This window comes from Drosophila simulans, chromosome 2R (genome assembly GCF_016746395.2).
Source record: "Drosophila simulans strain w501 chromosome 2R, Prin_Dsim_3.1, whole genome shotgun sequence".
In the NCBI taxonomy this organism is placed as follows: domain Eukaryota; kingdom Metazoa; phylum Arthropoda; class Insecta; order Diptera; family Drosophilidae; genus Drosophila; species Drosophila simulans.
Window position 1 is genome coordinate 10,443,192 of NC_052521.2, and position 22,212 is coordinate 10,465,403.

Sequence of the window (22,212 nt, forward strand, 5' to 3'; positions counted from 1 at the left end):
CTTATCGATTCCCCGAATCATTAACCTTAGTCAAATTTAATAATGTACTTTAAATGACTTACAATATTGAATTTCAGTTAATAGCATTTATTCATATAAATATGGATTACATTAGTTATAAAAAACAATGATCGCTTCGAAGCGTGAATATTTGTTGCGTATTCTGTCGGAAAGTGCTCAGAACAAACGGAAGCTGCTGGGAAAGGCAGTGACCATCATACGGTTGATGACAGTACGGATGTGCTCGTGACCCAGGGCGCCGTTGATGGCGGCCAGCTCCACGAATTGATCGCGGGTGCGCTTCTCCTCGATCAGCTTCACCACGTACTTGTACATGCGACCGTAGTGGCCATGGGCATAGGCGTGCCACAGGGCGAACTGGATGGCCTTGGAGTCGTTGGCGTCCACGAACTTGATAATCTCGGTATACAGATCGTTGATCTCAGCCAGGCTATCCTTGATGCAGTCGTCTAAAACAGCTAGCTTGGCCACAGCAATTCCCTTCTTGCATAGCGCCTCAATGAGAGTGGTTTTCTGTTTGTCCATATTGCTAAAGAAGAGAAGGATTCATTTCTGGACTGGAATGCCTATCCCAATTACACAACATACGTCTTTATCTTGGCTGCATCGGCACGAGTGTCGTTCTTCAGACCGTAGTAGGAGAGTAGTGCCTCAGCATCAGTCTCCTGGATCACCTTGTCGGCCAGCTTAACAATGCGCTCCAGGGCGCTTCGTAGTTTCTTTTGATCCTCCTTTTGCTTGTCGGCGCTCTCGCCTGCCTCTGGTGGCGATGTCTTTTGAGCATTGACGAAGGTCAGCGGCAGTTGCGACTTCAGCTGATTGGACTCGATGTTCTGGATAAGTAGCAGGTTTGCCTGCAAATGCTTGGGATGGGCAGCCACCACATCATTATAGATTTTCTCTGCCATTTCCAATTCTGTAAGAAGATCGCATGTTAAACTAATCAGAAAACAGTGCTCTATTTTTTACAATCCTACCACACTTGACAATCTGCGAGCATTGGAAGTCGCGAAAACTTTCGGCATAGTCGTCGGCATTGGCCTTGCCCTTTTTGGGTGAGGCGGGACTGCCTGTGCTGTCCACAGGAGTGTCGTTCTGAACAGAAATTCCATCGCCGGCCGCAGGATTGGTCACCGAGGTGGCCGCTTGTGGAGTCGCCGGAGCTTTCGGTTTTGCGCCATTAGCAGTGGTGACAGCAGCTGCTGTAGCTGTGGATCCTGCAGCGCTGGAACCGTTGCTCGAGCCATTCGTGTGTGCCTTTTTCTCGGCGGGATTGAGGATGTATGTAAACGGGTGCTGAGCCACGCGCCGTCCGACCTCATCTTGCGGGAATACCAGATTGCCGCTTAGCCAGGCACATTGAGCGGGCAGATTGGCCTTGGTAAGTCGCTCTTGGGTAATAGGAGCGATATACAGCACCCGAGTGGACAGCCTTAGCGGACTCGAGACGTACTTACGACCTCCTACGATGCACTGATTGTAGTTCTCGTAGAAATCAAGGGTGAGCGGGTTAGTCAGCTTGAATGAGGCCACCAGGTTTGCCTCCGAGATCTTCTCCAGCAGGTCGCGCTTCTCGTGACGCACCTGCAGTCTAATTGTGTATTCGCCCTTATCGAGCTTTGTGAACGAAGTGTGGGAGTGGGCATCGCCGGTGGCAACCAGGGCCTTGTTTGCATCAAAAAGCATCCACATCTGTGACTCAAATTCCGCTTCATACAACAAGTCGTTGAAGATCGGTGCGTATATCGACACATCTGCGGCCTTGGCCACGTTCAAGTTAAAGGCCAGCAGGTTCTGATACACCTGACGTCCATCTGGGATGACGTCTCGGGTGGCGCTTAGCGGCGAGATCTTGGCCTCGGTCGGTTTTAGCACCACTTCGGCATTCTTAAGCTGTAGCTGGGGCTGCACATCCTCGGCAACCAGGGCCTCGATCTCCAGCTTATGAATTCCCCTGCCCGCATGCATGACGTCTACAAAATAATGGTTTCTTTAGTTTGACAAAACCTATTACCATTTTACAAATAATTTACAGGCATTGGGATTGTGCGCTTCCACGCCGCGGAAACGCAAGCTGTACTTCAGGTGACTCTGGCCGTAGTTGGACCAGTACTTGGCAATGCATAGCTCCAGAATCCTGCCAGACTGTTATACAAATGTGGGTTTTAATCAGTATAATGACTTGGAAAGGTTTCAATCGATTTACCAACCTTAACTTTAAAAGCCATTACAGATTCGTTTTCCGAGCCAACAGATACGATCTTCATAGTCTCAAGCTTACGACAGGATTGCTTGGGAAGAAGTTGGTTCGTGTGTACAAAGAACTTTCCAATGTCCTTGCCACGATTGGGATCGGTGACACGCATACGAAGCTCTGCATAAGAATTAGGTGTGACTCACTTTGTGAACATATTTCAAGGAATAACACTCACCCGCCCAAGTAGCACGTTCTGGCACCAGGATGAAGTCTCTTTGAATGGTGTTTGGCTGAAACTCCACGCTGTTGTCTCCCTTGGAAGAGGCGGGTTCGAAGACGGGCGTGTTCTGATCCGACTCCAGCACATGGGGCTGCACCACCGTGATAGGAATCTCAAAGAGAGAGCCCTTCTGCACGCAGTCAGTGTCAAAAGCCCGAATCCTGAATAAATTATGATAATTTAGATTAGGAAGGGAAGCATTTTTGGCTAGAGAGCTTCTTACACAGCGCTGTGAACGCCTGGCTGGAGTCCAGTGGGATCGACACGCACGGCAATGGAGCGGGTGCCATAGCTGAGATCCAAGAAAGCTCCACACTGCACCCACGGCTGCGAGGCAATCAGATTTAGCCGTACATTGAAGTTAAACTTGTCCTTGGGATCTGTAAAAATCGAACGGTAAGAGCTGGAACTGGGTGATCCATAGTCTCTACTTACCCGCCTCCTTGTCATTGTAGAAGATAGGCTCTATAAAAACGTTGTAATCGACGAAGTTACGTTGCACGCCCTGACGCAAATGAATTCCCTTGGCTGCGTTGTTGCCCACGCGCACGGAGAACCTAAAGGATTAAAGCCAAAGGAATTTATTATTTGGTTGGAATTTCACAAAACTTTTCTTTTTGACCAGATCCTGATAAAGAATATATATACTTTGTATAGTCCTTCTGCCTGTTACATACTTTTGAACGAATCTAGTATACCCTTTCACTCTACGAGTAACGGGTATAAAAACCAGAAAGTATCATTTGTCATATAAGACTTCGCTGCCTCTAGGCATATGAAATTATTCGATTTAATAGATTAAACCCGAAATAATAACCGGTATAATTCCGATTGTATCTAATTGTTGATTTGATTTACGTCAAGTAATTACACCGGTTTTGGTGCAAGTTATTTTTTGTTTCAATCTTTTGACTGGTGGTGCACAGCACTCACCTGAGCATATTATCCTTGGATTGGCGGTGTTCCGTCAAATGCTCAAATGCCTTCTCGACATTGAGCAAGCCATGGCCCTGAGCAAAGGGATCCACATAGCCCAGCTTGGTGGCAGTGACGCTGATCGCCCGCTTAATACTGTACGGCGAATACTCGATGTTCTGTTGCTTCAGACCGGAGATGAGCAGAGCCACGGCGCCGGCGACGTGAGGTGCCGCCATGCTGGTACCGTTCATCAGCTGGGACTTGCTCATAGTAAACTGGGGCACGGACGCAATGGCTCCGCCCGGAGCGCACACGGTCACGCCCTGACCTCCGTCGATGCAGGGATCTCGCGATGTCCAGGTGTACACGTTGCCGGGCAGCTTCTCTCGCATCGCATACTCGGCCTCCATCATTTGGGGTGATACGTACGCGCCCACGCCGATCAAACTGGGCTGGCTGATGTCCGGCGGAGTACCCACAGTGCAAAGTGCCGGACCATGGTTGCCGGCCGATGCCACCCACACCACGCCATACTTGTTGACAACCTCGTTCATGAGCTCCCCAATGCGGCTGCAAGAGATTAGAGATATAGATTAGGTCTCTTTTCATGACTTTTGATGGTTATCAGTTAGGTGTGTGTCGGCTGGAACGTGTCGGAGACAAGAGGATTGGAGTGTGTGAATATTTGGATTTCGCAGGGAATTTACCTAGACGCACACATCTTCTTTCTTCTGCGACGCATTTCATCCGACCCAGACCCACTAAAAGACATCACCAACTTTGGGATTAGTTTCGCCGGCCTTTCGCACTTGCTTACCCGGAATTTGACCAATTGGCGTGCTCGCCATAGCTCATGTTGATCACATCGATCCGTCTGCCATCGCGACATAGTTCCATCACCTTGGTCATGGCACGCACTAGTGCCGTGCCGGTTTCCATAGACCCAAGTCGACCATCACCGATGGTCATCGATACGATCTTAGCATTCGGCGCCACGCCATCGACGTCCCGGGAGCTATGGTTGCCGCTGGCAATAGACGATACGTGGGTGCCGTGGGGTGAGCTCATGCCGACCACCTCCAGTACGTTGCCCTCGTCGTGGACATTCACCGATATGGAAAGAAAGTCGTCCACATTTCGGGTCTCGTGCGTTCGCGAGTACTCGCCAATGCGCAGAGCCTGATCCAGATCGCCCTGCTCCGTGGTGTCGACGATTGTCAGCCAGCCGTCGGCCGTGGGAAAAAGGATGCAGTCGTAGGAGGTCTTAATGTCGCCGTACACCTTCTCGTAGCTATTCAACATCTCCAGCTCAAAGTCTAGATTCTCTTTCAATATTTTCTTATCCCAGGGCAGTTTTGAGGCTTCTCCTGCAAAGATACATATGTTGTTTGTCATTTTGCCCCAAGTAATCAATCATTTAGCTCACCTGGATTTTGTGACTCAAATTCAACAATCTTGCGGCTGGCGTTTGCAGTGGCCGTCTTGTGCGGCTTGTCCCAGTGCTTCAGCTTGGCCTGGGCCACAATGTTGTTCCGCACCTTGGAGGGCAACAAATCGCTGAAGCTCTTGAGGCCCACCCGCACCGCCTTCTCTGGATCTGTGTTCAGAGCCATCAGCTCCGGACTCAGCTTGAGTGAGTTTCCGGACAGGCCCTTTATGTTGCCGTTCTCATCCGGCGTCACCTTCTTCTTCATGTCCACGTCGCCGCATCCGGAGCAGTCGTACCGCTCTATTACTTTAACGGTCTTTCCATCGCACAGTGTCTGTCGCGGAGAAGCAGGTTGAAATTGGATCGGTTATAATGAGAAAAGGGTGTAAGAAAAAGTCGAGACATAGTAGAAGGAATAATATAATAATAAAATAGGTAAGGCGAAACATTGTAAATATTACTAGAATCACCAGTACAAGTTCTTTGTAACCGGTATGGACAGTGCGAAAAAGTGCCAACTCACCTCCAGTCCCGTTGCCCGGGGATCGACGCCGGAATCGAAGATGGCTATGGTGACGTCGCGTCCATCGTACTCCGGATACTTCTGCAGGAAGTTCAGCACTCCCGTCTCCGCCTTGGGAACCAGTGCGCCCGTGGGAAATGACTCGACAATACCGCTGGTGGCCATCCTGCTCTCCGCTGATTTGTCGCTCTGCTCTTTGTTGGTAGTCTTCTTGCTGCTATTGCTGCGCTCAGAACTCTCTGCGAATTCCTTCGTTGCTGTTCAATGAAGAATCGGATTGGTAAGACCAAGATCTGAGTGCAAAAAAATGGTCCAGCTGGATGAACGGCAAGTGTATTGGGAAAAATACCAATCCAAATCAAGCGCACAACGGTCACACAGCCTTACACTGGAATTTGCTTTCTGTATACTTTCGAGCATTGAAATTAATAATAAATATTTTATAAATTTATCAGGTTTCCATAGTCTGAGCCATGCGGAAATTCAAGTTTAGGGCTTTTCAGATCTATTCATTTTTAGTTTACAAATTATTTAAACTATTGGTCAAAAACTATTTTCAAATCAACATTGGCGTTTTTCTAAACGCAGTAGCAGAATAGAACTCAGTCACCGTTACTTTATTATCGTTACTGGCCCACCTCTAGTTCAACATTCAAGTTTTTGGTATATTTTGTAGGGCTACCTGTATATTGGAACGGACTATCCACGGTCACACTGGGTGTCGTCTTGCAGAAAATATCATAACAATCTATTTCCATTGACAATATGTGGTTCGAAATCCTACCTGGTGCGGTGATCATCACCACGCTCCTCTCGGTGCCCATATACACCATGTACGGCCTGGACAAGCTAACGATCGGCAATGTGAGTCCCACGCTGGCCTTTTGGCCCAGCAGCTCGAAATTCTTATATAACCGCAGCTGTTTGTGCACCAATCGGAATCTGTTAAACATTATTTAATCGCCTGCTTTTCGCAACGAGTTCGACGGAACACTACGGAGTTTCTAATTGTTTGCTAATCGTTTGCTTTACAGGCTTTCCGGCGCAACATGGACGAGCGTTTCAGCCGAGTTATGTACCAGCGCGATTTCCGACTGACCGACAATCCCTACAAGATGAACGTAAGTGGTGTGCTATAGTCTGGCCTGCCTACAACTGATTTTTGTGCGGCAGGCCAACCATCACGTTTTTACACTATTTTTGGCAGCAGTTTTGTTATCTCACAGCACTCACTCCATTAATATGCACGCTCATTTTGGTTTCGTTGTTTGTTTTTCTCTATGTTGAATAGATTGTTTTTGGTGTTATTAACTTGCTTTCTTCACTACTAAAAACTTAGTTTTAAATTTTTTTATATTATAAGGTAATTGCATTTAAAAACTTGGGTTTCTTCGTTAATTTCTTTTATATGGTTTATTGATCGTTGGTGACGGTACTTGAATGTTACTTTATTTTCTACCAATTCATAGCATCCATTTTTGCACGCTCATTAGAAGAGTTTTTTAAACTTAAATCATTTACAAAGAACCGAACCAATCTTCTTGCAGGGTCTGGATGCCATACCGGATGAGAAAACGAACTAAATTTAATTAAGTAAAGTTTTCCGTTTAAGCTTAAGTGCAAAAGTGAATAAACGAAACGTGAAGTTCGGAAGTGATAGTTGAAATGGTCGTCTTTGGTTTTTCCTGTAGTTCCTCACAGATTTTGTTGCTGCCTCAGGTGTAAAGCTTCTTTCTCTATATAGGGTCTTGAACAAATTCCCGATGAAGAGGAGAAGAAGGAGGAGAAGGACCCCTATGAGGACAGCGATGATCCCGCAATCGTGAAGAAGCGGGAGAAAGAGCGCAAGTTAAAGGAGAAACAGCTGAAGAAGGAGGAAAAGCTCAGGGAGAAACAGCTGAAGGAGGAGGAGAAGCAGAAGAAAAATTAGTATCAATAAAAACAAACATTTCGCCAGTTGTGCTCCCAAGCCGAGCACAGGACTCTCGGCCGCCTTTGCCGCGCATTTAGCAACCCTGTGCTCGTGACAGGAAACCACCCCTAAGGGAGAAGTACGGGTGGCGAAACATCCCGTCGTCAGCTTTGTGTGGTATTCGGTGAAAAGGCGTCGTCGAGCTGTGAGCGCGGAAATAAACAAATATCCTGCCGACTAACTTCGAGTTTACTTCTTAAAAACTATTTTAGAATTCGGGAAGATTGAATATTGTGGTGTAAGGCGGTAAAATGCCTTAGTTTATGAGTGCCCGCAAGGATTTAGCTTGGAAACGGTTCGCTAAACAAGGCATATACATAAAACACAGCCATGGCTGCCGGGCAATGGGTGGGGGTGGTTGAGCGGGTGCTCCGGGGAATGGGGCTGAAATGGGGGGCCAATTTGGCTGTCCTGGGGCTGTGCGTGTTCCTCTTTGCCAGCGCCACGCACGCGAACTCCCTGAACGCCATCGAGGAACCCGTCACCCGGCGCCACCACCAGCGGCATCACGAGCGCGAGCGGGAGGAGAACGGCTACTGCGCTCCGTACAGCGGCAAGGTGTGCAAGGAGTACCTCACCGGCCAGGTGTGGTACAGTCTGGAGGATCCCACTGGCGGGTGGAAGAATGAGCAGGTGACCACGGCGCTCTGGGACGAGCTTATCTCCGATCTTACGGGTCTGTGTCGCGAGGCAGCCGAGGTGAGCTTCGATTCATTCAGCTAGAGATCACACTTTTAATCTCTTTTCGCTACAGAAAATGCTCTGCGCCTATGCGTTTCCCAACTGCCACATGGAGGGCGGTCGAGCGGTGAAGGCTCCTCTCTGCTTCGAGGATTGCCAGGCCACGCATCTCCAGTTCTGCTACAACGACTGGGTGCTCATCGAGGAGAAGAAGGAGCGAAACATGTTCATCAAGAGCCGCGGCCACTTCCGGCTACCCAACTGCTCCTCCTTGCCGCACTACAACGCTTCCATGCGGCGACCCAACTGCTCCTACATCGGTCTCACCGAACTCAAGGAGTCCGAAGTGAGCTGTAAGTCTTCATTATCTCAAACCCTCCTCAGGGAGTCTTTTCTGATGTTAGAACCCGTTTTGTTCACAGACGACTGCCGCAATGGAAACGGACGCTTCTACATGGGCACAATGAACGTGTCCAAGTCGGGAATTCCCTGCCAGCGCTGGGACACTCAGTACCCGCACAAGCACTTCCAGCCACCACTGGTCTTCCATCAGCTCCTGGAGGGCGAAAACTATTGCCGCAATGCTGGCGGCGAGGAGCCGCATCCCTGGTGCTACACTGTGGATGAATCAGTGCGCTGGCAGCACTGCGATATACCCATGTGTCGTAAGATCATTTCTTTTTTTGCTCTTTTACTTTATATAATTCACCCACTTCTGTTTTAGCGGATTATGTGGACCCCAATGCCGGCGATTTGAACACGCCCATTAAGATGGAAAAGTTCTTTACGCCATCGATGATTTTTCTCTTGGCTGGAATAGGTTTCGTGGCCATTGTGACCCTGCACTTGATGATCTTGCTTGTCTATAAACTGTCCAAGCACAAGGATTACTCCCAGCCTGCGGGAGCAGCCACTGCAGAGTGCAGTGTTTCCATGCGCGGAGGAGGAGAGTGTGGTGGCAATCTGAACACCAGTAGAGAAACCCTCGGAGGTAATGGAAACACGAATACCTTAGCAAAGTGGGGCACCATTAGAAGCACGGCCACTATTCACAGCAATTGCGTGGCCCTTACTACGGTGAACAATGTGTCAGATGCGAAGGGCACGAAACCGAATGCACGCCTGGAGAAGTTGGAGTACCCACGTGGAGATATAGTGTATGTAAGATCATTGGGTCAAGGAGCCTTTGGTCGCGTCTTCCAGGCCAGGGCTCCTGGACTTGTTCCCGATCAGGAAGATCTCCTAGTCGCTGTTAAGATGCTAAAGGACGACGCCAGCGACCAGATGCAGATGGATTTCGAGCGTGAGGCCTGTTTGCTGGCCGAGTTCGATCATCCAAATATCGTGAGGCTCCTGGGGGTGTGCGCCTTGGGCAGACCCATGTGCCTGCTCTTCGAGTACATGGCTCCTGGCGATCTCAGCGAGTTCTTGCGCGCCTGCTCCCCATATGCCACCCACCAGGCGCCGACTCGGGATCGTCTGCAGTTGAACGAGCTACATCTGCTGCAGATGGCGGCCAACATTGCAGCGGGCATGCTGTATCTTTCGGAGAGAAAGTTCGTCCACCGGGATTTGGCCACCAGGAATTGCCTGATCAACGAGCACATGGCGGTTAAGATCGCCGACTTTGGGCTCTCGCACAAGATCTATCTGCAGGACTATTACAAAGGCGACGAGAACGACTTCATCCCGATCCGCTGGATGCCGCTTGAGAGCATCCTGTACAACAAGTTCTCGCTGGAGTCGGATGTGTGGGCCTACGGCATCTGTCTGTGGGAGATCTTCTCCTTCGCCTTGCAGCCCTACTTCGGGCTAACCCACGAGGAGGTGATCAAATACATCAAGGAGGGCAACGTACTCGGCTGTCCGGATAACACGCCGCTCTCCGTCTATGCGCTGATGCGCCGCTGCTGGAACCGCAAGCCCAGTGAGCGACCTGGCTTCGCCGAGATCAACCACTGCATCCAGCACAGCATCGCCGAGAGCGAGTGCAAGGCAATGCTCTAGGGGATCGCCGGAGAAGTGAATGAAATAATCTTTGACGAACAGAACGATCGTCCGTTGTCCTTGGGGGGCAAGCAATAGAAGCACATGAATACGTCAGGTTGGGTGACAAAACAATAGAAGGGAATGCCATCATCTTAAAACTTGATAATAAGCTTTTGGATCTTTAGTATATTTGCCGATTTTTTTAGGACATACAAAATAGTTCTGAATTGCATAACGGTGGCATTCCTAGACTATCTTTTTTGAATCCCCATCTCTTATGCATACTGAATTGAATTTTGCACAAGGTGAGATCAGAGGGGCAACAGGTTTGTGATTAAGTTAGTATAAATGACAGCTCCATATCTTTAAGAGATCGCTCCGTTACCAAGTCTTTCATTCGATGCTTCCTCACATAACTTTCTTTAATCGATACAGAAACTATTTTGATACACTTATACCCTCTGATCTCTCGATCTCGATCGAATAGTCTGCCACAACGAACGCATCATCAACGTCTCGTATCCATATCTAGTCTGTAGATTAAGTTTATATATATATGCGCATATGTAGATTGCATTTTAATGGGAATATTTTTGACTAGGCTTAAGCACTGCCATCGCAGTCGCACTCCACAAAGATCGCTGATCGCTGATCACTGGGTGGACAAACAGGAACCAGACACCGGAGACCATCAAAACAATAAGTTAAATGAGATATGGAATATTTAGAGAACTGTCTACAGCCCGAATTTCTGGGTAACTTTACATAATCTTTGTAACTAAAGCAACGTGTTGATTGTAATTTGTATAAATAAACCATCTATAACCGTATCATATCAGCAGTAGTAGTAATTATAATAGTAGTTATCGTAGTAGCAGCGGTTATAGGTTGCGGGATATGGTACGGGCAGAGGCACCGGAAGAACTCCCGCGTATCCAGCATAGCCGCCATATCGGGCATATCCGCCATATCCTCCATAGCCTCTGAAGCCACCTCCTCTAAAGCCTCCGAAACCGCCACGACCGAATCCTGGACCACGTCCTCCAAATCCGCCTCTACCGAAACCACCTCTCCCTCCTCCAAATCCGCCTCCTCGACCTCCACCTCCGAAACCTCCAGCATGACCGCCTCCACCGTGTCCTCCTCCGCCTCCACCTCCTCTCGCATTGGATATCTGAGCCTGGGCCACAAGGAAAATCAGACAAAACAAAATCCACAGTCGGGACATCTTATCCGGCCAGAACCTTTCCAATCCGTTGGTAAATCACGACTAAGTTCCGATGACTGGGAAATTCTATTTATTGCAAATTAATTAGGACACCCGCGTTAATTGGCAATGCGGGCATGAGTTCATGTATTGAAAATCCCGATCGAGTTACTCTTGTTTGTCTCTGTATTTGCGATGCTTCGCCTCTCTCCGCCGATTCACACTCCTCGATATCACAGCAGCCTAAATGATTAGGCATCAAATGTAATTTGTTCCTTAACCGAATGAACTTAAACATATAGATGGGGGATGAGCCGCTGGAAGAGCCTCCTACAGCGCCTCGGGGCATTGTTTGTTTTTGCTGATGATCAGCCTTTCCGGATCCAGAGAGAGTCGCTTCAACACGTCGTAAACTTTGGAGCGGACATCCACCTCGAAGTCCCGATCACGCCCAAGAATCCAGATCTGATCGGAGTGACCCAGTGAGCCGATGCTGCCGCAGGACCACAAGATGGCGAAGTTCTCGTAGTCCGTGTAGAGCACCTGGTACTTTCCGGAACCTGGCAGCAGTCGGGCAATTACGTCCGGAAATCGGGTGGTAAACTAGAAAATATTAATTGTGTTTATTGAGTGTTATTAATGTTATTTATTGTGGCTACCTTAAAGTCCATGATGGAGGATCGGCTGTTTTCTGGCGTTGCATAGCCAATGTTCACATTCGGATTACCAGTTCTAAAAAGCACAAGCACTTTGAAACACAATATATATTAATAGATAAGTTTGACATACATGCGATTTATGTTTTTAATGGCCACAGCCAGCTTGAAATTGGAAAACTTGGATTGTTCGCCCTTGTTGTACGGCTCAAACTGAAAGGTGGTGCATCCGGAGGCGATTTCCGGAAGGTAAAAAGAGCGCTCTACCTCGTACCAGTGTCCAAGGACCTACAAGATAATGAGATTACATCCGTTTATTATTACTTCTTTATCAACAAGTACTTTGAGTTTTTATGCAAGTTATTTAAGTAAATGGACATTCTTCTACATTTTCCAAGAACTTCATCAAAAAGTGGCATCTGGAAAGATTGGAACTAGAACTATCTGATAACCATCAGTGTGAAATCCAAAACCTTTGTCACGCAGCGTTTCTCTCGGCCAAGAAACACTTAACTGGGTTACTAATCAAAATGCCACTTAGCGCAAACAATGCGTAAAACGTAAACATTTTGGAAACTGGTTATGGACTCGCTTGTGGCTGCTGGCCATTGAGAAGAGCCGATCTTTTGGCCGCTGCCCATCTTGCAGTTCAAAGTCGGCGGAGGGCGCCGCATCGGATCGGAGATTGCCACTGGTGACCAGCCGAGGTCTTTGCCCCGGGTCAAAAGTGCGCTTAGGGGGCGGGGCCGGTGGCAAATGGTTTAATTCACGCCTGTCAACAACTCAATTGGATGATGTGCCATTTGGAAGTGGTAGGGGAAGTGGAGAGGAGGTCGCCAGACCCACATAATGTGAGTGACAATGCCTCCACCTCACCCGGGCAATTATGGTGCATTATCTTTTATGCAAATCAAGGCTCAATCAATTTAATTTGAGCTGCTTAAGTGAGTGTGCCAATTTTCTAGTCCATGATCTCGACAGTGTATCTAAACCAACAGCGGGTCGTTTATAGCTAAAACAACTACATGCATTTATGAGTACTAAACAAAGTCCATTTATGGATTCTCAGAAATACTTTTAAACAATCTTTTTACAGCCACCTGAAACCAATTTTCGAATTTTCTCTCACGAGAAACATTAGTTTCACATTTATGATGTCATATTGGTAAATATTTGATTGAAGTCTTGGAATGTTCACACCAGGGATGTTCCACTGTATTGCACTTTGTTGTCCTTGGCGTGCCCATGTCTCAGCATTGGTACTGGTTGATTTACTTCTTTATAAAATAAGTGGCTTGTTTACCATCAGCAGACCATAAAGCTTTTGTGCCACTCGCCTCCTTCTGTAAAACTGGTTTGCATTTTACACGGCGGATCGGATTTGGTGGCCTTAAATTGGTTCAAGTTCATCATCTGCACAATCCCCAAGATGTAAAGAGGGGTCTTCGTCTGCGGCAGACGCCTTGTGCCAATTAATCGAAGATGTGACACGTTTAAGACGATGGCAAATAGCCGATGAAAGGCCAGTTATACAGTGCATCTTATAGTTGTAAGGACAAGCAGTTCTCATATACTGTGTAATCTAATAACTTGGTTTACTTAGTACTGAACATTACACTTAAGCATTTGGGTTCAGTTGGGTCAATAATCTGTGGCTTTAATAACAGGTTTGAAAGGTGGTTTAATAAAGCCAATGTACATTGCAAATATGTATATCTAGACCGCAAACAAATGTGTGTATGAATATTTACAATACCCAAAACAGGCTGTTAATAAAATAGCGATCAAAATATGCAGCAATTTTAGTTAGTTAGTTAATAAACAGATGTATGAGCCAGCAACTAACTTACCCGACTCATGTTAAACTTTGGCATCGATGGATAATTCGGGCAACGTCCAAATCCGTAGGCATCCGTCCCAGCAAATGTCACTAATAGCACTCCGGACAACAGCCAAACCCTCGAGCCAAGTGGCTGGCCACTCATCATGGTTGCTTTTGATAGTTCACTTTGAATATTTGGCACTTTAGGCGGCAGAATCGGCACTCCAGCACCTAACTAAACTGTGTGGAATTCGAAATCAGGCAATTTCCATTGAACTCGGCCGTTTTAACTTGGCTGTGCACAAAGCGATGATTTCCGTTTCGACGGGTTCACTTGGCCAACGAACTATGGATCGACATGAACCTACTACATATACATTTCCTCAAAGGTACACCATGTCCGTCCATTAGTATTCCGGATGGGATGTGTGCGATAATGGAACGTGCTGGCTACCGGCTTAGTGGAGCAAGCCGGACCGAATTGGTAGCTCCCGCAAAGAAGAAGAAGAAGTAAAGTGTTGTGATGTGAGGTGAAGTGAAGTGAAAACCACTAACTGGGTTGGCGCGGCGCCGTTTATTATTGATATTTATTTTGGTTTTTGGCTCGTGCCCGGCCAGCGAGTTACGTAAAAGAAAAGCCAACGTCAAAATGCAGCTCGAAAACTGGTTGCTCCACCGATTTTCGCACACACCAAGAGATACTTATTGCGCATTGCAAAAAGCGGGTAAAAGCGAAAATACCTAATCGAGGAAATACTGCGCTGGGATGCATCAATTGTGTCATGGAGTTAGTCGGGTGCATTGCTCGATTTATCTGCGAAAGTGGGCATATATGTAGACATGGTAGCTTCATTCGAGCGCATCAAGTTCAAGAGAAATAGGAAGTGGCTTTTCTTTTCGCTACTTCGGTTTGCCATTATCGCATGGGCAATACGGCCTATAACTATTTGATTGATAGATAGTGATGTGAAAGGTACTTTGATTGGTAGCTACATGGTATAGACCATTAGTAACAATATTAGTTGGCAATTATTTAATAATATTGTTTTTTAAGAGGAAACTGTCTTGAGAAAAATGATTATGTATATTTTAGATGCAATAGTGACTTTGAAAAAACTATTTTCTTGGGTCTAATTGAATAGTAGTAATATAGGTAAACAGTAAATAATTATATGAAATGCAGTAGAATTTATGATGCATTAAAAAAATGACATTTGCAAGGAAGATTGAATTCTTGTACCTAGACTAAATCGCACTACCTAGACTGAATTGTTGTACCTAGACTACCAGCCAGGTACGCCAAAATATACACTTCCCATCACTGCCAATAGAAAAAAGTGTTAATTTCACAGAAAACGACAGCCGCAAGTGGCTGAAAATAAACCAAGGCAATTGCAAAATACTCTTGTTGTCCAACTGATTTCACTTTGTGCACATACAAGTATCCGTTTCAATACGCGTGTCAGTTGATAAAGTTGTCTTGCAAAATGCAGAACTATCAGCCATAACTCTTTGTTTACATCGGCTTTTGCGGTGTTCTTTGCCTTCTCGCGGTTTTTATCTCGCGAACTCGAATTTCATATGGCGCCAGTAACGCGGATCGTTCACATCGATCGACCGATCGCAGCAACAGTTCAATTGAAACTGAACGGATCGGCGGTTTGAATTGAATTCAATTTAGTTATTTCCCACAGCACGGTCACACTGGGATCGCCGCTCTGCTTATCGATATAAAATAGTAATCGATCATATATTTGAAATGATTACTATAGAAGAACCGTTACGTAGCAAATTTATTTCAGTTCAGTATCATACAAATATTGATAAACTTTAGGTCATTTGTAATAACAATTTCAAATCTGTTGTAATTTTTTGTATCTTGTTGTTAGCAGGAGCTCGGTGGGACACAGCGAGGAAGGACGGCGGGACTGATCGGTGGGCCAGGTCGGTGGGACACAGGTTGTATTTTTTGAATCCCTAGTTCCATATTCCACTGTTCCTCTATCGCCACCAATTTGTCGCACATCTTAGAGATATCCGCGTTTTGGTATTTTTTAGTGCATTCTTTCATCCAGCTGTTTCGGCGGATATTTCACGCATTTTGCTATAGTTAACCAAGTTTTGTGGTGAGTGCTCAATTTAAATGGAAATTAAATGTGAAAAAATGTCGTAGAAAGGCGTGGTTACACATATTGCGCCCACTGCCAATAAGCCTATGTCAGCATACACGCCCAAATCAAAAGATTTCCGTACCGTATGGTCGTATGCTACAATTCTACATATGTATGGGACATACCTGCGATAAGAAAGCGTCGTCTAGATGACACATAACTTCAGGGAATTAAGGCGGTTTCAATTGATTTTTCACAGAAAGAGCACGGAACCAAACTGTCAAAATGGTGGCCATCCAATTGTTCAACGAAATCGGCAGTATTTTCCGAAACGTGAGTTTGCCTTCGCCTTTTTCACCACACATAGCTTACTCCAGTTTCCACTCTTTCCACAGACCCCCACGTTTGCTCTCGTCTTGGAGACCCTACTGGTCATAACCGTGATTTGGCTGCTGCTCCACAGGCGAGGGGGTGGTCGTCGCCGACAGCTGACCAAGGAGGAGGAAGACCGAATAATCGCCGACTATGAACCAGAGCCCTTGGTGGCCGACACCGATCCCAATCATCCCCTGCTGCACACCCGCGTTGTGCAGTCCAAGGTGGGCAAGCGCATCAAGGTCGATGGACACGACTGCCTAAATCTAGGCTCACACAACTATCTTGGCTTCCTCGAGGATCAGGAGATACTGGAGGAGGCCTGCAAGTCGCTGCGCAAGTACGGAGTTGGATCTTGCGGACCTCGGGGCTTCTACGGCACTATGGACGTGCATCTGGACCTGGAGGATCGAATTGCCAAGTTCATGGGCCTGGAGGAGGCCATTGTCTATTCCTACGGCTTCTCGACCGTGGCCAGTGCCATTCCGGCATATGCCAAGCGTGGCGACCTTATCTTTGTGTAGGATTGCCTACTTTACCCGCTCAGTTTCGCCACTAATGACTTGTAATTTGTAGGGATGAGGCTGTCAACTTTGCCATTCAGAAGGGCCTGGATGCTTCACGGAGCACAATCGTTTTCTTTAAGCACAATGACGTTGAGGATCTAGAACGTCTGTTGATTGAGCAAGAAAAACGAGACCAGAAAAATCCGAAAAAGGCGGCTAAGACACGTCGTTTCCTCGTCGCCGAGGGTATCTATATGAATACGGGCGAGATTTGCCCGCTTCCCGAGCTGGTGGCCTTGCGTCAGAAGTACAAGCTGCGTTTGTTCATCGACGAAAGCATCTCCTTTGGCACATTGGGCAAGGGTGGTCACGGAGTTACGGAGCACTTTAATGTCGATGTAGGTGGTAAACCGGAAAGGAATCCTAAAATTATAGCTGCTGGTTTTATTTTAGCTTGATGAAGTCGATCTGATATCGGCCGGCATGGAGGGATCAATGGCAACTGTCGGTGGCTTCTGCGTTGGCTCGCACTTCATAGCCGAGCACCAGCGCCTCTCTGGCTTGGGCTACATCTTCTCGGCCTCCCTGCCGCCCATGCTCACCCAGGCGGCTATTTCGGCGTTGGATCGTTTCGAACGAGAACCACAAATCTTCGAGCAGCTGCAGGCAAAGTCTAAGACGTTGCATCAGAAGTTTTTGCGATTCAGCAAGCTGACCCTGCGCGGCGATGAGCTGTCGCCAGTGAAGCACTTGTATCTGGCCCAGCCCGCCGAGAACTTTGACAAGGAACTGAAACTTCTAACAGAGCTGGCTGATAAGGTATGCATTTCCTTTTCCCATGCAATTATAAAAACTTTACATTTCTACTCACTTTTCCCAGTGCATTGCACGAGGAGTGGCTGTGGTACAGGCTGCCTACCTGCAGAACAGGGAACGCCAACCAGTCCGTCCCAGCATTCGCATTGCCGTCAACCGTTTGCTGGAGAGTGCGGATATAGACAATGCGTTTGAGGTCATCGAGAGTGTTTCCAGCTCCGTCCTATAAGCCTAGTTCTTGAAAAGGAATGATGTTCTTTCGACAATGGCCTTACTGTTAAGTTTTATGGCCTGCTGGCCCCATCATTTTTCCATCACTTCTTTAAGACCAGTCCAGTATGAATTGTTTAAGTTAATAGCTAGCGTTGCACTTGCTCTTTGCCCTTTGTTGGATTGCATTTTAACGAAAACTTTATGTCTAGGAAAATTTTCAAAGATTATACGTTATAGATAACAGAGCTGTTTAAATAAAACTATTAAGTTTATTTGGTAGTTACCTGCCCTTTTATTGTTGATTCTTATCGCTTGCGAAATCGCGAACGTTTTTGAATATGATAAAGAATATGATATTGTGTGATAACATTTTTGATAACACTTACAGGAACAACTTAAACATAGAAACATTCTGTGTTACCTGGATTATTTATTTATATTTTTCTTGCATGACAATTTAGATACACATCACACGCTTAATAATAACTAAAAGTTGGAATAATCCAGCTGGAATGAAACTGTTTTGAAACGATTTGATTGCCAGTGGAGCAGAGCTGTTTCCGAGGGACGACCCAATCTGTGTTCATAATAATCATAACCCTTCGACTTTCAAACCCATGTTTGTGCATTCGATTCACTGATGAACTTGACAACGACGACCCCAAATCATGATGTTGTGCACATAGCGCTCTGATTTCGATGCCGATATGCCAGCCGGCAATCAGCGCCAATTGGTCGTATACGTACTATGAACTTGGGTGCGGTGCTATCAGTCCGAATACGCAACATTTGGCGACAAAAACATGCAATTACAGCAATTTTCGCTTTGTTGTTTACATACGCGAATGGCGGGCGCAAAAGGCAAAGCTGCAAAAACAGCTGATCGCAAGCGAAAGCTTTCCGTGCGCAACGGAGCTTTTGAGTTGGCCGGCAGCTGATAAATGAGCACAGTTGTCGCTCGTCGGTCAACAGGCAAACCAGCAGCGTCTTCGCCACCGCCGCCTTCTTCAGTTCCCACCGTTCAACCGAGACACCTCTCGGGGATTCATTCTCCTCCGCCATGGCCGAGGCTAAGGACATCGAGAAGCTGTTCGAGACGGACGGCTACTTGCGGCCGTTTGAGCACGAGATCCGTCGTCGGTGAGTTAAGATCCCCCGCCCACCACCGATGTACAATACATACATCAATACATAGATGTGTGCATAGTTAGATGTACATCGGGTAACCCAAGGTTGGCGCCGGCTTTATGCGCTCCATGCTGATAAGCGAGTGCGGCGTAACCATAGAGGGCAATCGATGGCCGGAGCGCGTAGCCCGGACTCCGTAATCCATGCTGCAGCCGTATCATGCAGTTGGAAAAACTGCGTTCGCAATGTCGAATGAAGGTCGCCGGTGTTTGCCGCCCCGCCCTCTGCGTGAGTGTGTGTTAGTTGGTCAGTGCGGTGCCGTGTGTGTTTGTCAAAACGAAATTTTAAATAATATGTTCGCTGCGTGCTGCCGGCGTGTTTGGAGCATGGATCTTCTTGGCCTTGGTGGCATTTTCCGGATTTCCCCAAGTTGTGCCGGCGACATTTCTATTTTTGCATCACTGCAAATCGAAACATTTCGGCTGCTCTTCCGCTTTTGCGTCTTTTGTTGTGGTCTCTTTTATCGGGCCATTGTGTTTATAAGATGTTTGCCTTTTAGAATTTCTTTTTGTTTACTTCTTTAGCCGATTATTTTAGAAATCAAACCTCTAAAATAAATTCTTATTGCAGTGAAAAAAATTATTTATGTTTCTAATAGAATTTTACAAGTTCGAAAATATTTAAATTCTATTTAATTATTTAAAATAAAATCAGAAAACATACTTTGGCAATGACACGATTTGACCCACGATTTTCGTTATCGGATTTATAAACCTAATGAGCATAAATGTGAAATTTACTGAACAAAAATTGAAAAATCCAATAATAAACCATAATAATCCATTAATAATAAAAGGAGTATATTTCAGAGAGTGTTTTACATCAGTTTATTAGCTAGCAAAGTTATTATTTTAATTAATTAATTAGAATTCACTATTAGAGGTCGGGTCGACTCCATCCTGTTGATCCTTAAAATAATTATTCCAATTTTTTTCTTCGCAGTCATGGCGTGCTCGAGGATTGGCTGAATAAGATAAACCAAAGCGAAGGCGGACTGGATGGCTTTTCGACGGCTTACAAGCACTACGGACTTCACTTCCAGCCGGACAATTCGGTGATTGCCCGCGAGTGGGCACCTGGAGCCAGAGATGTCTATCTCACGGGTGACTTCAGTAAGTAGTCCATCCTTCACTACGAATTAATCTATTCTAACCGATTGCTACAACCCCACAGACAACTGGCACTGGGAATCGCATCCGTTTAAAAAGCTCGACTTTGGCAAGTGGGAGCTGCACCTGCCCCCCAACGAGGACGGCAGTCCGGCCATCAAGCACTTGAGCGAAATTAAGATTATCATTCGCAACCATTCCGGTCAATTGCTGGACCGCCTGTCGCCCTGGGCCAAGTACGTGGTGCAGCCGCCCAAGTCGGCCAACCAGGGGGTCAACTACAAGCAGTACGTGTGGGAGCCTCCGTCCTACGAGCGTTACCAACGCCAGCATCCGGGTCCGCCAAGGCCCAAATCGCTCAGGATCTACGAGTGCCACGTGGGTATCGCCTCCCAGGAGCCGCGGGTCGGCAGCTACGACGAGTTCGCCGATCGCATCGTGCCGCGCATCAAGCGTCAGGGCTATAACTGCATCCAGGTTATGGCCATCATGGAGCACGCCTACTACGCCAGTTTCGGCTATCAAGTGACCAGCTTCTATGCGGCCTCCAGCCGTTATGGCAACCCGGAGCAGCTGAAGCGCATGATCGACGTGGCCCACTCGCACGGCCTTTTCGTTCTGCTCGATGTTGTTCACTCGCATGCTTCCAAGAACGTTCAGGACGGTCTGAACCAGTTCGATGGCACCAACAGTTGCTTCTTCCACGACGGAGCTCGTGGCGAGCACTCGCTGTGGGACAGTCGTCTCTTCAACTACGTTGAGTACGAGGTGCTGCGCTTTTTGCTATCCAACTTGCGTTGGTGGCACGACGAGTACAACTTCGATGGCTATCGCTTTGACGGAGTAACCTCTATGCTGTACCATTCCCGTGGCATTGGGGAGGGCTTCAGCGGCGACTACAACGAGTACTTTGGCCTGAACGTCGACACGGATGCCCTCAATTATCTGGGACTGGCCAATCATCTGCTGCACACCTTAGATTCGAGGATTATCACCATTGCAGAGGTAAGCTATACGCTGGTTTTGTTTCATTCGAAGTAGATCTTGCATATTTACAATTTACTCTTTTCAGGATGTTTCTGGAATGCCTACCTTGTGTCGCCCCGTATCAGAGGGTGGTATCGGATTCGACTACCGCCTGGGAATGGCCATCCCAGACAAGTGGATCGAACTGCTGAAGGAGCAGAGTGACGATGAGTGGGACATGGGCAACTTGGTGCACACGCTGACCAACCGTCGCTGGATGGAGAACACAGTGGCCTACGCAGAGTCCCACGATCAAGCGCTAGTGGGCGACAAGACAATCGCCTTCTGGCTGATGGACAAGGAGATGTATACGCACATGTCGACGATGTCGGACCCCTCATTGATCATCGACCGAGGACTGGCGCTGCACAAGATGATTCGGCTGATCACGCACGCCCTGGGAGGCGAGGCGTACCTGAACTTTATGGGCAACGAGTTCGGACATCCCGAATGGCTGGACTTTCCGCGCGTTGGCAACAACGATTCGTATCACTATGCTCGTCGGCAGTGGAATCTCGTGGACGACGATCTGCTGAAGTACAAGTACCTCAACGAATTCGATCGAGCCATGAACGAGACCGAGGAGCGCTACGGCTGGCTGCATTCCGGACCCGCTTGGGTTAGCTGGAAGCACGAGGGCGACAAGATCATCGCATTCGAGCGTGCCGGTCTGGTGTTCGTCTTCAACTTCCATCCCCAGCAGAGTTTCACCGGATACCGTGTGGGCACCAATTGGGCGGGCACCTACCAGGCAGTGCTCTCCTCAGACGATCCTCTCTTCGGCGGCCACAACCGCATCGATGCCAACTGCAAACATCCCTCCAATCCGGAGGGCTACGCCGGTCGCTCCAATTTCATTGAGGTCTACACACCCTCACGCACCGCCGTGGTCTATGCCCGCGTCAGTGACTAGCTAGTCAGACACAATTAACCGGGTCTGAGCGGATCTATAAAAAAAGTTAATGCCTAAACGAATTTCACATTTAGTCATAGTGATTGTTAATGTTACGAATCGGGATGCCATCATTGAAATATATGCTCACTGAGGTATAGTTTTCTAAAATTGGCTTTTTTATGGTATAACCATGCATTAAATGAATAATATACAATTTATATGTAGTTAGTAAACTGGGAAATAGTCTCGGCAATTGATTATCTCTTATCATTGGGTGT

General features: G+C 47.2%; 7 protein-coding genes across 11 annotated transcripts; 4 read left to right on the plus strand and 3 right to left on the minus strand.

Moving 5' to 3' along the window:
- Positions 1–71: 71 nt before the first annotated feature.
- On the minus strand, positions 72–5,689 carry LOC6734263 (tripeptidyl-peptidase 2). The gene is made up of 12 exons (XM_039292497.2): positions 5,369–5,689; positions 4,843–5,179; positions 4,234–4,783; positions 3,432–3,986; positions 2,934–3,055; positions 2,722–2,878; positions 2,454–2,659; positions 2,232–2,395; positions 2,055–2,166; positions 999–1,994; positions 610–937; positions 72–550 (listed from the first exon to the last, which is right to left on the minus strand). The coding sequence occupies exons 1-12, from the start codon at positions 5,531–5,533 to the stop codon at positions 178–180; spliced, it is 4,065 nt and encodes a 1,354-aa protein (XP_039148431.1). The 5' UTR covers positions 5,534–5,689; the 3' UTR covers positions 72–177.
- A 288-nt stretch (positions 5,690–5,977) lies between these two features.
- LOC27208869 (DNA ligase 1) lies at positions 5,978–7,521 on the plus strand. 2 transcript variants are annotated; one of them, XM_016184421.2, is made up of 3 exons: positions 5,978–6,232; positions 6,403–6,489; positions 7,113–7,521. In XM_016184421.2, the coding sequence occupies exons 1-3, from the start codon at positions 6,134–6,136 to the stop codon at positions 7,296–7,298; spliced, it is 372 nt and encodes a 123-aa protein (XP_016027310.1). In that variant the 5' UTR covers positions 5,978–6,133; the 3' UTR covers positions 7,299–7,521. The 2 variants fall into 2 exon arrangements, with proteins under 2 accessions (XP_016027310.1, XP_016027309.1); XM_016184420.3 differs by lacking the exon at positions 7,113–7,521 and adding an exon at positions 6,916–7,034 and having other exon boundaries at positions 6,021–6,232.
- Positions 7,522–7,670: 149 nt separating this feature from the next.
- LOC6734264 (tyrosine-protein kinase transmembrane receptor Ror2) lies at positions 7,671–10,840 on the plus strand. Its single transcript, XM_016167968.3, has 4 exons — positions 7,671–8,039; positions 8,095–8,374; positions 8,444–8,686; positions 8,746–10,840. Exons 1-4 carry the CDS (start codon positions 7,671–7,673, stop codon positions 10,026–10,028), a joined length of 2,175 nt encoding a protein of 724 aa, XP_016027311.1. The 3' UTR covers positions 10,029–10,840.
- LOC27206688 lies at positions 10,715–11,191 on the minus strand. The gene has a single exon (XM_016182495.3). The coding sequence runs from the start codon at positions 11,175–11,177 to the stop codon at positions 10,830–10,832; it is 348 nt and encodes a 115-aa protein (XP_016027313.1). The 5' UTR covers positions 11,178–11,191; the 3' UTR covers positions 10,715–10,829.
- Positions 11,192–11,291: 100 nt separating this feature from the next.
- On the minus strand, positions 11,292–15,363 carry LOC6740609 (apolipoprotein D). 4 transcript variants are annotated; one of them, XM_016175022.3, is made up of 5 exons: positions 15,216–15,363; positions 13,724–13,935; positions 12,007–12,161; positions 11,877–11,949; positions 11,292–11,820 (listed from the first exon to the last, which is right to left on the minus strand). In XM_016175022.3, exons 2-5 carry the CDS (start codon positions 13,859–13,861, stop codon positions 11,548–11,550), a joined length of 639 nt encoding a protein of 212 aa, XP_016027314.1. In that variant the 5' UTR covers positions 13,862–13,935; positions 15,216–15,363; the 3' UTR covers positions 11,292–11,547. The 4 variants fall into 4 exon arrangements, with proteins under 4 accessions (XP_016027314.1, XP_016027316.1, XP_016027315.1 ...); XM_016175024.3 differs by having other exon boundaries at positions 13,724–13,930; positions 15,216–15,359; XM_016175023.3 differs by having other exon boundaries at positions 15,135–15,359.
- A 325-nt stretch (positions 15,364–15,688) lies between these two features.
- On the plus strand, positions 15,689–17,995 carry LOC6734265 (serine palmitoyltransferase 1). The gene is made up of 6 exons (XM_016167969.3): positions 15,689–15,821; positions 16,066–16,139; positions 16,202–16,701; positions 16,758–17,085; positions 17,141–17,506; positions 17,568–17,995. The coding sequence occupies exons 2-6, from the start codon at positions 16,092–16,094 to the stop codon at positions 17,730–17,732; spliced, it is 1,407 nt and encodes a 468-aa protein (XP_016027317.1). The 5' UTR covers positions 15,689–15,821; positions 16,066–16,091; the 3' UTR covers positions 17,733–17,995.
- A 649-nt stretch (positions 17,996–18,644) lies between these two features.
- Positions 18,645–22,102, plus strand: LOC6734266 (1,4-alpha-glucan-branching enzyme). Its single transcript, XM_002081259.4, has 4 exons — positions 18,645–18,856; positions 19,847–20,016; positions 20,078–21,018; positions 21,086–22,102. Exons 1-4 carry the CDS (start codon positions 18,777–18,779, stop codon positions 21,950–21,952), a joined length of 2,058 nt encoding a protein of 685 aa, XP_002081295.1. The 5' UTR covers positions 18,645–18,776; the 3' UTR covers positions 21,953–22,102.
- The last annotated feature ends 110 nt before the right edge of the window (positions 22,103–22,212 follow it).